The sequence below is a fragment of the Impatiens glandulifera genome, chromosome 2 (assembly GCF_907164915.1).
Source record: "Impatiens glandulifera chromosome 2, dImpGla2.1, whole genome shotgun sequence".
Classification (NCBI taxonomy): Eukaryota; Viridiplantae; Streptophyta; class Magnoliopsida; order Ericales; family Balsaminaceae; genus Impatiens; species Impatiens glandulifera.
This window is the reverse complement of record NC_061863.1, coordinates 22,173,012-22,191,449: the sequence shown is the minus strand read 5'-3', so window position 1 is coordinate 22,191,449 and position 18,438 is coordinate 22,173,012. Positions and strand designations below refer to the sequence as shown.

The 18,438-nt window shown below is 34.9% G+C and overlaps 1 protein-coding gene across 1 annotated transcript; it reads left to right on the top strand.

The window, feature by feature from the left end:
* The first annotated feature begins 14,365 nt into the window (after positions 1-14,365).
* On the top strand, positions 14,366-17,714 carry LOC124924495 (transcription factor MYB80-like). The gene is made up of 6 exons (XM_047464527.1): positions 14,366-14,498; positions 14,960-15,089; positions 15,292-15,914; positions 16,340-16,465; positions 17,335-17,446; positions 17,549-17,714. Exons 1-6 carry the CDS (start codon positions 14,366-14,368, stop codon positions 17,712-17,714), a joined length of 1,290 nt encoding a protein of 429 aa, XP_047320483.1.
* Positions 17,715-18,438: the final 724 nt, after the last annotated feature.

Below are 18,438 nucleotides of genomic sequence, written 5' to 3'. Positions count from 1 at the left end.
CCATCCCCGCCCCATTCCCATTCAGTTTCGGGGGAAAACCATCCCAAACGGGGCAATTCGGTTCGGTTTTCGCGGGGCGGTTTCAAATTACCATCCCTACCTGATACGTTTTGTCTCATAAAGTGGGTCGAGTACTGTGGTAGAGACCCACTAATTTAGAGGATTTTAAATTTAATGTTATTATATATATTGTTACCTCACTTTAAGCATTTTTTTAATTGATATTTTATATAGACTTTCCCCATCAACCAAAAATTCACACGCATTTACGTAGGGACTCACATAAAGTATTTATTAACTCTAAATACGATCCATCATGTTCCCATCTCTCAAATTTCAATTCACACCCACATGTACCATCACTTTCATTTTGAATATTCTTAAGAATTGAGACTCAAACTCTCACCAAATATGAAATGTGAACAAGCTTGTGTTTGTTGAATTTAATTCAAACTTCTTATGTATAGATATATGTTAGGATCTAGGTCGCCGCTGGAGGACCGGGGTTGGGCCGGTTAGCGGGTCTCACTCAAAGGGTGGTGATTAATCCGATTAGAGATTAACACTGGGGTTTCAATACTACACAAACTGTCACAAACCCTTGAACCAGGTTCAAGCGCGGAAGAGGTTTGTTTCAGGTTGAAGCAACAAATTTACAGGATAGGCAGAACCAGTTTTGAGTAGGACATGTTTGGAAATTGATGGGTCGGTTTTTGTAACTTGGTTATTCGGTTTAGGTGGTGGAAAGTACGTTAAAGCGGTGTAGGTAGGTTAGTACAGGTCGGTTAGAATGTAGAATCAGCAGAAAGTAAATAACAAGACAGGTTTTTATGAATGTTCGGAGATAAACTCCTACGTCACCCCTTCCTCTCGAAACCGCGAGAAGGATATTCACTAAGGAATACAAATACAATTCGATCGAGACTTATTTCCTGTTCGATAACACCGGTACAATTTACACCGAAATTGTAAAAATTACACTTCAACTTAGCGCTTATGCTTTCTAGAGAGAGAACATACTCTTATCACTTGTAGATTAAATGCTCACTGTGTCCCCTTGAAATCTCTCTTGTCCCACGTATCCCACTTGTCCCACGTTTACTCTTCTTCAGCTGCTCCTTTTATAGGTGAAATATGCCAACGGTCATATTTCACTTCCTTGAATCTGATTGGCTGAGCAGAGGTTCAGTGATTCAGACCTAGCGGTCAACTTTACAGACTTGGCAGTCTGTTCTTCCAGTGTGTAAGACAAACCTGCCAGGTTTGTCTTTTACTCAATATGGTGACTGTTGGTTAGACAGTTGTCTGTACTTGGGAGATTTCTTTTCTGATTTATCCTGAAGTAGAAAGATCTTGTAGGACGGTTTTCTGCAGCTTGCAGACTGTCCTCAGACTTGTATGAATATGGAAATGTTCAGTCTGTTCCTTTGGTATCATTCTCAACAGATACCCGAAGTATCTTCTTATGCTGGTCGGTCATTTGACTTAGCCTGATGACTTCCAGTTATTGACCGGCTGTCTGGTGTTTCCAGCCTTCTTTTGAGCGGTCATGTTTCAGGTTGGTTAAATAACTTGACCGGTTGAGCTTCTTAACCGGTTCATTGGTTTGACCGGTTGGTTTTCTCAAATCGGTTGGGTACTTTGACTGGTCCGGTTCTTTGTTCCTGCATGAAAGGTTTATTTATGTTAAGTTCTGTGAACCGGTCTAATTTTATCTAACAATATATATATTGAATCATTGCTAATGATTAATGAATGATAAATAAAATATATAATGAATTAAAGAAATTAATTAATTGTATAAATAATAAATATAAAAAGAATGTATAAAAATATTTTTTATTAAATTATTTGGAAACAAAAATGAAAAAATAAATTAAAAATAATTTTAAAATCTATTATATAATTATATAAATTAACCCAAAAAAAATAAAATAATGGAATAATATATCAAAGTTATAATGAATAAAAGGAAATTAATTATATAAAAAATAAATACATGGAGAATGTATAACATTATTTTTTAATAAATTATTTTTAAATTTTAATTAAAAACTAATGTATAATTTAGGATCGGTACAACCCATATAGACGGGGTCTGACTATTGTTAGCAACTTCGGATAAACGGATTGATAGAAATCCTGTTAGGGATTAATGTCACTTTCTAATCTTCGCAAACCTTCACAAACACTTGAAACGATTCAAGTGCGGAACTGTTTGTTAGGGTTTGAAGCTTTGAACCAATGAATGATTAAATATAGAAGGTACATAACACAACAAGTTGTTTATAGATGTTCGGAGCTAACTCTCCTACGTCACCCATTCTTCCAACAATTGGAAAGATTTCACTAAACTTCTTTGAATCAAATACAGCTTACTGAATAGCTAACACTTTGTTGAACAGAACACACACTGTTCAACTTACAATATGATCAATAATATCTCTTAGCGAAATAGTGTTTTGATTCTCTCTTGAACTTGGAAAATTATGTACAATCAGTAAGTGCAAGAGTAATGAGTGAGAAGAATTCAATTTGATAACTGGTAGACCGAGAGATTCGTCTGTTATCCTTGAGCATCTATTTGTAGGAAAAGGACACCAACGGTCGAATCTTCTTCATGGACACGTGGCAAGCGCCCATTGGAAAGCCTCCATAGTACAAGAGTACAACAAACTTTGTGCTCATGGATCGTGGTCGTACTGAACGGTAGTGCACCGAATATCCTTCTGCAACTGTCCTATACCAAACAAGTAGTGGAAGGGATATTTGCGTACGTGGCGTTCATTCATTTGATGCAAGTAGCTGACATACTGGACTGCAAGAGAAAGTGGAGCAAGAGTAGCGCACAACTAGTTGATCGTGGGTAGATGTAACTACGTATCTGTTAGACTGCATGTCTAACTACGTATCTGTTAGACTGCACATCTAACTACGTATTTGTTAGACTGCATGTCTAACTACGAATCTGTTAGACTGCACGTCTAACTACGAATCTGTTAGACTGCACGTCTAACTATGTATCTGTTAGACGGCACGTCTAACTACGTATCTGTTAGACTGTACGTCTAACTACGTATCTGTTAGACTGCACGTCTAACTACTTATCTGTTAGACTGTACGTCTAATTACGAATTTGTTAGACTGCACGTCTAACTACGAATCTGTTAGACTGCACGTCTAACTACGTATCTGTTAGACTGCACGTCTAACTACGTATCTGTTAGACTGCACGTCTAACTACGTATCTGTTAGACTGCACCTCTAACTAGCAACACGTCTAATTAGCCTATTTCAAACCAAGTCTAACTTAGCATATTTAAATGTACTTACACAAAAACAATTAGATGGCTTAGCAACTACTTTGGATTTAATGTGATCGTCTAATATCTTGGAATAGCAAGAAGTAAACGTTTGTCTTCACGTCTACAGCAGAGGTAGAGTACCTTGTTGCAGGCAACTGCTGCGCTCAAATACTTTGGATTCAATAGCAGTTGAGAGACTATGTCATCTAGGAAGACGAGTCTCCAATCTTTTATGACAACACTAGTGCTATCGTAATAACTTACAATTCTTTGTTGTAATCCAGAACAAAGCATATCGACATTCGATATCACTTCATACGGGAGCATGTTGTTCAAAAGAATGTTTTGTTGGAATACGTCTCAACAAATCAACAAGTAGCAGACATCTTCACGAAGCCACTCCCCGAGACTATGTTTTCTTACTTTAGAAATATTTTGGGTCTTTTGGATTTAAATTAATTTAAATTTAATATGCACAAATTTAGGGGGTATTTGTTGATAAGCTAATAAGACAGACGTGTTAAGACGAATGTCTCAAATCGTGCTGAAAGAACAGTCGTTTGATACCACTGTACATCAGACGGACGGTACTTAAGAAACTTATGATTTCTGCATAGTCTAACGTTAAACTATTAGGCAGACGTCTGCTAATACAGTTGTGTTGAAAGTCATCAAACGCCTTCAGAACAGACGTCTTACTAAGCTTAAATGCAAGGTATGCGGACAACACGGTCATTCGAACGTTTGAGTGTATTTAAGACGACTCGCCTCAAGCCGAGTGGGATAGCTGTTTTAATCTTATCAATGCGCTGTCGTTTAAACTTCCTCTTAAAAAGTGAACGGTCACATTTTAAAATAAATGTTTTACCTCAAATTATTTTGAATTAAATTGTTTAAAATAAGTATTTATTTGATTTAATTTTATCTTATCTTATCTTTAAATATCATTTTATACAAATTACATGAAGACACATGTCTGTCATGATTAAAACATGTGACCAACAGGATTGACGGTTCATTACCACACGCAATCCATTTAAAGATGTCCTTTAATTTTAATTAATGACGTCTATTCTAAATGATGTCTTTTAAGACATGTGTCGGTTCGACATTATGAAAGGGTACCCAAGACGTCTCATTAGCCCACTTGCATCTTTAAACCCTAAATATTTTCTCTCTCTCTCTAGAACTCTTTACCTTCTCTCTAGAATCTATTGTTTTTCATCTTCTAATCTCTAAACTTCAAAGATGACTTTGACTTCATTTGCTCAAATCATGATGTAGGTTGATTTTGAATCGGTGTATACTTTTGGGCTGACGACGATGATAGAGATGTTCAAAACCCTAGAGGCTTCTAGGCTAAGAAAGTTTCTAGTCGGTCCGTTTACTCTTCATGAATCAAAGGTTAGTGAGTTCTTTGCAACTACCAAGGTGGTTGGAGACACCATTTAGGCGATAGTGAGAGGAATGGAGATTTCCATCTCCGAAGATCTATTTTCTCAAATCTTTGAACTTTCCAAAGAGTGGCTCACAAATTTCGATTAGACTCCAGATGAAGTTTTAACAAAAATGCATACGGTCTTTTCAGACGCCCCTGTTTCCTTTGAGACTCACGAGAAGAAAAAGTTTCTAAAGACAGAGTTCTTCCTTCTGAATGATATTGTCTCAAAATCTCTCCAAGCGAGAGTAGGATATTTTGATGCCTACACCTAGGAGGGATTCGAGATGATGGTGGAAATAACCAGAAGGGTGGCCATCAATTGGTCGTTTGTTCTCTTCACAACTCTAACCCTGATGGAGACGATGCCAAATAAGCACCATATTGGCTTCTCTATGTAACTAAGCAGGGTGCCTGAGCACCTGCAAGTCAACTTGGACACTGCTGCTAACATTAATACAAGCAGGGTGATGACCAGCAGCATAGTTGGCAATTACATGGTTGTCAAGGAGTCTAAGAAGGACTCATTTGTTCAGTAGTCAAGTGGTCAGTCTACCATAAAATCTTGCCGCTCAACTATTTCCTGCCGCCCTGTTTCAGCAAAGAGAAGAAAGCTGAGGGATGAGAAGTCGAAAGCCAGTTCCAACAGCTAGAAGTGTACTACTATTGGAGAGACTACTGAAGTTTCCTCAAAGGCAAAGAAGGCAAGAGTGGAAGAAACTCTACTGAAAAGGTACCTCTATTCACTACCCTTGTTTTTCCTTCGGTCGTAATGCATGTTGCAGTCATTATTGAGAAATAAATTGAAGAATCGGCGTTTGTTGAGCCTGCCGGTCCTATTGTTGATATACCTGCTGAGGAGACGTCTCCCAAGGTAACATCCAAACCTACTTAGTCTGGAGTGCCTATTGTTGTCTCTGTTGAGGAACAAATTGAAACACCGGCTACTAAGTCAGCTGGTCTTATTGCTGATAAATATGTGGGGAACATTATTGATGCTCATGCTGAAGAGCTGACCAAGGAGCATGTTGGTTCGATTGCTAAAATAACAGCTACTATTGAGAAGACTGGTGCCCCTACTGATGTTCAATCAAAAGCAGCGTCTCCAAAAGTTGTTGATCCTAATTTTGGCGTCTCTCCAGCAATATCTACAAAGCATGTTCAAGGTTCAAAAGGAATCGGTTTAGGGAGCCTATCCTTGTTGCCAAACCTATCGAAGTTTCAAGAAAAGGTAAGGAAATCTCGGTCGAGGAATCTGAGCCTCGATCGATGGTGAGTCAAGCAATCGACCTCATTATGGAAGAAGTAGAGGAAGGTGCTTTAAAGAGGCTTGAACGCTTTGATAAGTGGAGAGACATAAAGCTCCACAAGCACTTCTTCCAAGTTATCAAAGGTGCAAACATGGCTAAGTAGTGCAAAGAGTTGTTAAAACTAGAAAAAACGGCTCTCAAATGGGCCTGCACCGAAGATATCCAAGAAGCTCTCAAGATAAGAGATTGGTAGCAGTAATCTCCATATGGCGTGTTTTGTTTCATATCGTTCAACAAAGGGAGACAAACTACAACCATAAGGAGAAAACAACCTGGTAGATGGCAAGGTGAACAAACGTCTACAACTGATTTTGGACTCTTACAGTTCAACTGCTCTGCAATTCATTCATAGCACTGAATATATCAAAGTTGATAGGATCGGTGCAATCAATAGAGACGGGGGTCTGAATATTGTTAGAAATATCGATTAAACGGATTGATAGAAATCCTGTGAGGGATTAATATCACTTTCTATTCTTCGCAAACCTTCACAAACTCTTGAAACGATTCAAGTGCGGAACTATTTGTTTGGGTTTGAAGCTTTGAACCAATGAATGATGAAAGAAAGAAGGTAAAGAACACCACAACTTTTTTATAGATGTTCGGAGCTAACTCTCCTACTTCACCCCTTTTTCCAACAATTAGAAGGATTTCACTAAACATCTTTGAATCAAATACAGCTTTCTGAATAGCTAACACTCTATTGAACAAAACAAATTTTCTTCAACTTACAATATGATCAATAATATCTCTCTTAGATAAAAAGTGTTTTTGATTCTCTTTATTGAACTTGAAAAATATGTACAATCAGTAAGTGCAAGAGTGATGAGTAAGATTGTAGAAAATAAGTAGAGTAACCAGTGATTCGGCCATTGTCCTTGAGCATCTATTTGTAGGAGAAAGACACCAACGGTCGATTCTTCGTGATGGACACGTGGCACTCGCCCATAAGATTGTCGCCTAAAGGACAGAGTACAGCAGACTCTGTGCTCATAGAACGTGGCCGTACTGAACGGTAGTGCACCAGATATCCTTCAAGAACTATCTTGTACTGAACAATTAGTGGGAGGGATATTTTGCATATGTGGCATTCATTATTTGATGCAAATAACGGGCGTACTAGTCTGCAAGAGAAAGTGGATCAGGAGTAGTGTACAACTAATTGATCGTGGGTAGACGTATGCTAACTTCAAACGGCTAGTGAAGCGAGACATTAGACGTGCTCCATTAGACTACCAAGTCTAAGGGAGTTAGACGCCAACGTCTAACAGCGAGTTCCATTATACCACCATGTCTAATGGAGTTAGACTACCACGTCTAACTTCGCATCCCATTAGACTACCACGTCTAATGGAGTTTGACTACACCGTCTAACTACGTATCACTTCAGACTAATCTAATGGAGTTAGATGCCAACGTCTAACTATGTGTCTCTTAGACTTGCACGTCTAACTACGTATTTGTTAGACTTGCACTTCTAACTACGTATCTATTAGACTTGCACGTCTAACTACGTATCTATTAGACTTGCACGTCTAATTACGTATCTATTAGACTTGCACGCTAACTATGTATCTGTTATACTTGCACGTCTAACTACGTATCTTTTAGACTTACATGTCTAACTACATATCTATTAGACTGACGCGTCTAACTACGTATCTGTTAGACTGACACGTCTAACTGTGTATCTGTTAGACTAGCACGTCTAACTACGTATCTTTTAAACTGACACGTCTAACTACGTATCTTTTAGACTGACACGTCTAACTACGTATCTATTAGATTGGCACGTCTAACTACATATCTGTTAGATTGGTGCGTCTAACTACGTATTTGTTAGAGTTGCACGTCTAACTAGCAACACGTCTAAGTAGCCTGCTTAGACCACGTCTAAGTTAGCCAAATCTGATGCACCTGCATAGAAAAAATTAGACGTCTTAGCTTCGTTTATTCAAGTTTTAATCATAGTTAAGTTTTACTCATACATCATTAAAATAACGTTAATCAAATTAAGTTTGACCCAACAAAAGTTGTTTAAGAGAAAATAAGGGAGTCTTAAATATGGATGAACTGTCCAAATGCTGAAGAGCAGATTCCCTTTAATGAAAAGATGTTATTTCCCGATAGTTGAAGAGCAGAAGCCCCTACCTACTGATGAGTACCAGCAGTGTGTCTCAAGTGATGAGACGCCTAAATCTCTTATTGTTGAACATAAGATTTCCAAAGTTGCTGAGTAGCACGTCTCGTCTGAGCAAAAGTCGTCTGCTGAGAATGAGCTTTCTACTTCTACTGAGCAGTAGTTCATACCAGCTTCCAAGAAACGTCTTCTGGGAATGCTCATCAGCTCTCTTCTCATGCTTCAGAAAAGAATCAATCTGCATCTATTTAGACGATTTCTTCAGACAAAGAGTAGACATCTGAAGAAAGAAGATCCTCCCCAAGATCTAAACTTCTTGATCCTACTTCTTCAATGTAGAAATCCATCCCTTCCAAATCCATTCTCTAAAGAAGTGACTGGATTCATCAAATATTTGTGCGAGGAAATTCAAGGAGTAGATGGCGAGTCTCGAGCAATGATCAAGGTGCCTACTCTTCGAGCCTCTACTTCCGACAAACATCTAGAGCCATCTGAAATTGAAGTACATATTCGAGTATCTCATATTCGCATTGTCTAGGCTAACTCTCATCTGGAACAGATGACTCTTTCTTCCCCTAAGGAATCCTCTTGGGGAACGACCGATCTTAGAAAATTCATAATCAATGCTATTGTGCCTATGCAATAGAGAATTGAAATACTTTTAGTGAGATGGAGCGTCTGAAGGAGCAATCGTCTTCGAACTCCAAAGCAACAGCCGACGTTGCCTCGATCCAAGTAGAAGCCCTTAAAGATATATTGAGGACTTTTATTGAAGTATCGATGATTCGAAATTCGCTGCCAATATGAAGTCCTCTCCTCCCAAAAACAATATTGACCTACACAATAAGACCAAGTCAATATAAGAATCTTTCGGCCTTCAACTTCTTGAAATATCCAATTCTCTCAAGATGGCAGATGCTGAGCACATTGAAATTTCCAGTGCTACAGCCAAGAAATATGAGGATATTGAAGTTGTTGAAGCCGGTGTTGATGATATTAAAAGGGGGAAGGTAGTAGTCGAATGGGAAACAATCAAAGGGGAAGAGATGGTTGCAGTCGGGGCACTCGAACCAGGAGAAATCCAGACCGTAGAGGAGGAAGAGGAAGAAGAAGAAGATTGAGTGGAGGCTTGGAACAACTCCTATTCGGTGAAAAGGGCCTCGAAGGATAAAGCTTCTAAAGAAAAGGGAGGACTTTTCTTTATTTTATTTGAACATTTGTACTTACATAAATATTTTATTCACAACTCTATTTCTTGCATGTAACTAAATTTTAACATCATCAAAAAAGGGAAATTATTAGAATAAGCTAAATGAAGAAAAAGAGATAATTAATTAAAACTAAATGTTTTAATTGATTAAAATGAAATTAGATAAAACTAAGTTTAATATTATAAGACATAGTTTTGTTGATGAATAAGTGAATAAAACTAAGTTGTCCAAATGTCTATGCGCAGGTACAGCTCAGGAAGCGTAAGCAGACGTAGACGTCTTAGTGCAAACAGACGTCTCAAGCTGAAGAAGCGTGAGTAGACGTCTTAGTGCAAGTAGACGTCTCAAGCTGAAGAAGCGCGAGTAGACGTCTTAGTGCAAACAGATGTCTCAAGTTGAAGAAGCACGAGTAGACATCCTAGGAGAGTAGACGTCTCACTTTAATATACGCAGTGGTCTGAAGAAGTACGAGTAGACGTCTCACTTTAACAGACGTAGTGGTCTGAAAAAGCGAGAGCAGACGTCTCACTTCAACAGACGTAATAGTCTGAAGAAGCGTGTGTAGGCACCTCACTTCAACAAACGTAGTGGTCTGAAGAAGCGTGAGAAGACACCTTGCTTTAGCAGTAGTATGAAGAAGTGCAGATAGTAGCTTCGCTTCGGAAGACGTCTGAAGAAGTGCTCTACTTATCTTCCTAGCTCATTAGCATAGTGGACAATAGAGTTGGTTATAAGAAGACTTCCTAGTTAGCTTATTACAACTACCACCAAGTGCTCAACCATTTGAAAGTCGACACGTATCTATGAATCAGAGTCGACCATTGCCTACATCTTAATATCAAAGTACAAGGTCAAATCCCTAGACTTATGAACGACGGACCTTTGTATTTTCGGTACGGAGGGTCCCCAAATTTCTGTATCTGAGGTACAACAATATTTCCCAGTCATTTCACAATCTATGATTTTGAGTCGACCGTTGCTACACTTCATTATAAAAGATCTTTAGAATACAACGGTGACTCCCTCAGTTCTCATAGTGATTCACACAAGCTCGAAGTTCTTACTCTCTCTATTGTAAAGGCATACATTGTATAAGATGAGAGCATATTTAATATTGTAAGTTGAACAAAAGTTGTATGTTCAGAAGAGTGAGTACTAGGAGTTTAGAACAAGCATCTATTAAGTCTTGGATTTCTGACTGTGTTTGTATAGCCTCTAAATAAACCGAAGTCTTCTAGTGGAATCCTTCTGGAAACAAAAAAAAATAGGTGACGTAGGAGTTTTATCTCCGAACATCCATAACACTCTCGTGTTTTTACTTTCCGTATCTTTTTGTCTTGCATATGTAGCTTCAAATCTAGCAAGTATTTCCGCCCTTAAAACCGTTCAAGAGCTTGCGACAATTTTTGTAGAATAGAAATAGGTTTTAATTCCTTAACATGATTAAAACTGAATTGAAAGTCAATATTAACACAACAACATTCAACCCCCCCCCTTCTGTTGTTGTAACTGATCCTAACATATATCGTCATAGTTTATCAATTGTGTAGATAGAACCTTGTTGTTTCGACTATATTTCTACACATTTTGTCTAGTCTTCGGATTGTACGTGAGTACACGTTTTGATTTAGTTTGTTGATTGTGTTTACTTGGAATTGATATACCACTCCTGAGCTTAGTGTGCTGACTGTATACGACGCTCCATAATCTTAGTGTACTGATTGTATTTATCGCTCCCGATCTTAGTGTGTTGAATGTATATGTCGCTCCGTAATCTCAATTTAGCGAAATATTTTGCTTGTTTTTGACATTTTGTCACTTAAAAATGTCTTAAAAATTGTTTCGTTACTATTAGGAACATTTTTAATTTATGTTTCGTTACTGTAGAAACTTTAATGATCAATTTATAACGTTTCGTTACTTTTAGAAATGTCTTTTAAATTTGTTTTGATACTTTTAGAAACGTTTTTCAATTTTGTTTCGTTTGTTGTAGAAACCTTAATGATCAATTTAAAATTTTCGTTTTCTTTTAGAAATGTTGTTGAAATTTATTTCGTTTACTATAGAAACACTAATGATCAATTTATAACATTTTGTTTTTTTAGAAATGTCTTTGACATTTTTTCGTTACATTAAAAACGTTTTGTAATTTTTTTTTTCATTTAGTGTATAAACTTAATGATCAATTTATACTTCCATTACTTTTATAAATGTATGGGAAATTTTGTTTCGTTACTTTTTGGAAACGTTTTTCAATTTTTGATTCGTGTACTATATAAACTTTAATGATCAATTTTGAAATTTTGTCACTTTTAGAAATGTCTTTTAAATTTGTTTCGTTACTTTAAGAAATGTTTTTAATTTGTTTCATTTATTATAGAAACTTTGATAAACAATTTTGACATTTCATTAATTTTAAAATGTCTTTGGAATTTGTTTTTGTTACTTGTAAAACATATTTTTCAATTTTTGTTTTGTTTATTGTATAAACTTTAATGATCAATTTGACATTTGGTTAGTTTTAGAAATTTATTTGAAATTTGTTTTATTTTTAGAAACGTTTTTCCATTTTTTTTGGAAAACAGCTTAGTGCCATTTCATTAAAAAAAACTCAAAAGAGGGAAAAAAATACAAAAGTTTAAGATCACATCTAGACAATTTCTAAATTTGATAATGAAACAATAATTGAATTACAGACAATAACAATAATCAATTAGAGTCTACAACGTTTTTACTTTTATTCTATTTGTGACCTTCTCAAACGAAATATCTCATATCTGGTAGAGCTTTCTATTCTCTTCATTCCTTTCGATTCCTCTACAGGATTGAATGAGTGTATTTCCATCTGAAGTTATATCTCTCCAAATATTTTCAGCGGTTCTACTTCTTCCACTATAAGTTCTTGAAAAGAAACGTTTTTCAATTTTGATCAATTTTGAAATTTTGTTACTTTTAGAAATGTCTTTGAAATTTGTTTAGATACTTTTTAAAACAATTTTAATTTGTTTCATTTACTGTAGAAACTTTAATGATCAATTTTGACATTTCTTTACTTTTAAAAGTGTCTTTGAAATTTATTTTGTTACTTTTATAAATGCTTTCCAATTTTTGTTTCGTTTACTTTAGAAAACTTTAATAATTAATTATGACATTGGTTACTTATAGAAATATCTTTGAAATTTGTTTCGTTACTTTTATAAAAAAAAAATTGTGTTTCTTTTTCTATAGAAACTTTTGATGATCAATTTTTGACATTTCGTCACATAGAAATATTTTTGAAATTATGAAATAGTTTAATTATTATTTCTATATTTTGTGTAGGGATGTAAGGGTTTGGTTATATCGAAATTCTTTTACTGAAAATCCATTCAAGTGGTTGATATTGATTCTTCAATTGTGAGTTGAAAATTTAATTATAATGTGTGTTTGAACTGTTGATTGATTTTAATTGTTGAAGAATTAAGAATAAACATTAAAATTTAAGACAATATATATATCTATATATATATATATATATATATATATATATATATATATATATATATATATATATATATATATATATATATATATATATATATATATATATATATATATATGAAAACCAAGTTAATGAACTTAATCAGTTAATTAGATTATGAATCTTTAACTTAATCAATCTTAAATATTCTAGAAAATTTATCCATATTTTAAACTATTTGCCAAGTATAATTGATCAAACACATACATCTAATCATTTTATCTATTAAAATTAGTGATTCTCTCAATGGACTCTTAAACAAGGCGCCCAATTTTTTTAAAATTTCTTCTATACATTTGCTCTCATTTAAATTAATGATGTTAATTTCTTTGTAAAGTAATAGACTTGTGAACCTCTTAAAATAAAGTGATTTAGATTATGTAAGGCCTAACTATTTAGATTTGGGTTTATTATATAATTCACAAATTATTTAATTAATTTTGTTTAATTTGATTTATAAAAGAAATGAGTTTTACTGGTTATTTAGCAAAAATGTGTAAGTTATCTAAACATATTATTCAAATTGTATGCAAGTATTCGTCCATTGATTTTTTTTTTTGTCCTAGAATCCAAACAAAGCCAATTGTTGGTGTAAATGAATAATAAATCATATTTCATTTTATTTCATTACCATTGTCATGAAATAACTTAATTGACTCTTTTGAAAATCTGAAACAATTCAATGATATGCTTTTTAATTTTAATTAATTTACAACTATTATCAAATAACATGGATTAGCTTAATAGTTAATGTGTATTTTTATTGATTTGACTAACTAATTAAACATTCACATTCTTTCTGACTGATTAGTTCAATATTCATCATAATAGAGTATATTTATCTTTTTCCACATACTAAATACAAATAAAATTACATTTTTTTTACTTGATAATTTTATAACAAGTCATTATTAATACGAAATTTAAAAATTGAGACCTAAACTAGTTAGTAAATAGTTTTGAAAAAAAAATAACATAAATTTAATGAAAAATCTTAGTTAAAAAAATGAAATAAAGAAAAAGAAAGTGGTGTTAAATGTGAGGCTAAGGGGTTGACCGGGCGGGCGTCTTGTGGGTGAGCTACCAGCTTCTTCTCACACGCTCAATGGCGTTGAATTCTTTAATCATATCATGCCACTTTGGTGTTTCTAAGGTGTTTTGTGTGTCTCTCTCTCTCACACATCACACACGCACTCTCTCTCTCTCTCCCTCCCTCCTCTCTCTTCTAGTCTCTTGAAGAAACATGCATATTGTAGCCTTTCCTCCCAACCTTAGGACAATCAATTCCCCCTATTTATTTAACCCTTTTCTTCTTAATTTCATAACCAAACAACACAACATTTCTTTAAGTTCTCTCTAAAAAACAAATACCCTTATATATATATATAGCCACAACTACAAGTAAGTATATATATATTATACTCTTGATTACTCAAAATCAATGGGGCGAATTCCTTGTTGCGAGAAAGACAATGTGAAGAGGGGACAATGGACTCCGGAGGAAGACAACAAACTCTCCTCCTACATTTCTCAACATGGCACCCGAAACTGGCGCCTTATCCCCAAGAATGCTGGTATATATATTAAATCATTTCATTAATGTAAAATTTGATCATTTATAAAACCTTAGTTGGGCATCCAAGGGCGGAGCCAAGTACAAGCCGGCCCGGGGCCGTAGCCCGGGTAGCCTTAAACGGTCTGTATGTATTTCATCAATAACGACGGTAAATTACCGTCGTTATTGGTTATTTTCCGTCGCTAAAAGGCATTGGTGACAGCAAACTATAAAACTAGCCGGATAAATTTTTTTAATAAAAAATTAGCCCGAGTAGGTTTCAAATCTTGACTCCGCCCCGTGGGCATCCCAATGTTTGTTGAGCCAAAAAGAAAACTTCTAAATGTTTTCAATAATATTCCTTTGAATTGCATGTTAAGCATATATGATTCACCCATTTGTGTATCTCATGCTCTTCGAACCCCTATTTAATTAATCTTTCTCTTTATCAATATATAATGTGTGCACGAATGCATGTAGGGCTCCAACGATGTGGCAAAAGTTGCAGGCTTCGATGGACCAACTACCTCCGCCCTGACCTTAAGCACGGGGACTTCTCCCCTGCTGAAGAGCAAACCATCATAAAACTCCATGCAGTCGTTGGCAATAGGTATATTCTATATATTAATAATATATCTGGCCGGATCTATCTAGGTATTGTACTAGTCAAAAGAAGAAGAAAAAATTAATACCTAATAAATCTTTTTGTGTCCAGATCTTCTAACTTATAATAGACTAGTAGTTCGTAACAAAATTCTTACATTATGTTTTAAGATCCCTAGCTATAATTCTGACCTGGAAATAATGTGCAGATGGTCATTGATCGCAGCCCAACTCCCAGGACGAACAGACAACGATGTTAAGAACTATTGGAACACCAAGTTAAAGAAAAGGCTTTCAGGAATGGGTATTGACCCGGTGACCCATAAACCTTTCTCTCATCTTATGGCAGAGATCGCCACCACCTTGGCTCCACCACAGGTGGCTCACCTTACAGAAGCCGCATTGGGTTGCTTCAAAGACGAGATGCTCCATCTTCTAACTAAGAAGCGAATCGACTTCCAGCTCCAACCGACCCATGTTGCCCCATCACATTCCATTAACACCGTAGAAAATATGAAGATGGGATTTTCTAGCTTAGCTTTAATATCCACTTCTTCAACATCTTCATCTGATCATGATTTTCAAGGTGGGGAATGCATCCATAGGTTTCATTATGTGGACCCAACTACTTCATTTGGATCTGAGGGCGGAGTTGATGGGTCTCCTTGGAACCAGAGCGTTGGAGACCCTTGTGAGGGGACAACACTAGTCAACCGTAGTATGCATGAGACGAAGCTTGAGCTTGATCATGAAGTGGAGAAATTAGGAGTTGGGAGAATTAATAATAATAAAAATGGTACTGGGTCTAGCAGCATATTTGGTTCTGATAGTGGTCTGTGGGATGATCTAATGATCAATTCCACCATAGTTTAAATCAGCATATTGGGTTCTCACTCGATAATTTCTGTGTAAAACTGAATAAGAATAACTTGTGTTTTTATGTTTATGAAATAAATGCTCGGAGTAGATTATAATTGCTATAAACAGTATTATATTATAATACACATCCAATATAAATACATAATAAGTTTAGAGCGACGATGAAAACAGCAACTCTCAAGCGACCCCACCTTGCAGGCACGTGGATAAAATATGCCACGGTAGAAAAATAAATTAATTAATTAAAATAAAAATAAAAAATCAGCGCGCGCTCTTCTTCAGTTTTGATCAAATCATAGTCAGCCTATGATCAAATCATAGTCTTCTCCTATTGAAAATAGCTCAAAAGTACGAGTTTTAGATTTTTCTCTCAATAAGAAACTCAAATCGAAGAAGAAGACGATTACTGCGAAAAAGACCACCGAGAAAAAGACCACCGTAAAGACCACTACGAAAGAGACAACTACCGCGAAGAAGACAACTACCGCGAAGAAGACTTAACAGGTATTATTTTTAAACTAAACTGTAATGTTATTTTTAACTTAAACTGTAATGTATGAACGGTAATGTTCTTTAAAAGTGAAGGGTAAACTATAATGTATGAACTGTAATGTTCTTTTAAGGTAAAGTGTAATATCTAAATTTTAATGTTATTTTTAAAACTGAAGTGTAGTGTCTAATAAACTAAACTGTATTGTCTTAACTGTAATGTTATTTTTAAAACTAAAGTGTAATATCTGATAAACTGAGGTGAAATATTGGTTTGTTCAAGACGAAATGGTCTTGAACATATCTATGTTTAAAACGAGATGGTCCCGAACATGGACATGTTTGGGATCATTTTGTCCAGAACATGGACATGTTCGGGATGAAATTGTGTAATTTTTATTAACATAGTTTCTCTCTTATTATATAGCTTAATGGATCCCAAAGTTTAAATCCACGATGTTCAAATCCCCAGTGTTAAAATTACTTTTCAATCCGAGAAGGAGCTTCGCGAATATTATAACGCCTATGCTCAATCAAATGATTTTGGCATTTCTAAGCTAGGAACAATGAATGGTCTGGATGGTAAGCAAAAGTGGTTCTCCATTGCTTGTCTCAAAAGTGGTACATGTTCTACAATGGGAGAAATATTTTATAATGTAGACCTTTCACTAAGACGAGCTATAAGGCAAAGATAAATGTTGCGGGTAAAAATGAAGGTATTGTTGAGATAACTAGTGTCTTGCATGAGCATAATCATATCTTAAGCCCGAGAAATTTGAGACATCTTAGATCTCACAAGATTCTAGATTCAATTATGAAGAGATTATTGGATTTAAACGACAAAGCTATAATTACTTTGTCAAAAATATTTCAATCACTTGTAGTTGAAGCTGGTGGATATGATAATCTGACTTTTGATGAGAGAAGCTGTAGAAACTATATTTTAGAAGTTGTGCGGTTGCGGTTAAGAAATGGTGATGCTGAAGCGCTATGTCGGTATTTTTACCAAATACAAAGCAAAAGTTTAATTTTTTATGTTTATGATGTGGACGAGGAATACTGGATAAAGAATGTGTTTTGGGCTGATGAAAAATGCAGGGCTACTTATGAGTTCTTCTCGAATGTCATCACATTTGTCACAACATATTTGACAAACTGTTATGATATGCCTTTTGCTCCTTTTGTCGGGGTTAATTATCATGGACAATCAATTTTGCTAGGATTTGGCTTGCTATCCAGTGAGGATTCGGAGTCATTTATCTAGATTTTCAAAACCATGTTGACATGTATGAATATACGTGCTCCAAAGGCAATAACCATTGCCAATGTCTATTAATGGCCATTGTAATTTAAAAAGGTATTTTCGAACACCCATTGTCATTTTAGTCTTTGACATATAATGAAGAAACTCCTCACCAAATTATTTGTACATGCTCAATATAACAGTATAAAAAAGACATTGAAGAACATCGTCTATAACTCAATCACAATTAAGTAGTGTGAAGATAATTAGTTGAAAATGATAGATGACTTTGTAGACACTCATTTTTCACCTCCTAAATTTTATAGTTTATACTTTTAATAAATTTGAGCCTATGCAAATTTCTCAAATTCATTCACGGACTCATTGCACGATTTATTTTAAAGGCAATTATTTTTAGAATAATTGAGTTTTTAAGAAATAATTGATTTTGAATTCTTAATAAGTTAAGGTAGTAATTTTTCTAAATTACAACACTTAGGGAAATTATTATATTTTGAGTATTCAAGGTTTCATCTAAGTAAATACCTTGGATATTTATAAATAAATAAATAAATGAAACATACAAAATATATATATTAACATTTTTTAATTTAAAAATAAAAAAATCGATATTATGTATAATTTGTTATTTTGATAATTAAAATAGTTGTTTAGTTCTCGACTAGATTTAGTTGTTAGATTAGATTTTGCAATTTAATTTGAATTTGACTTTGACTTAGTTAGT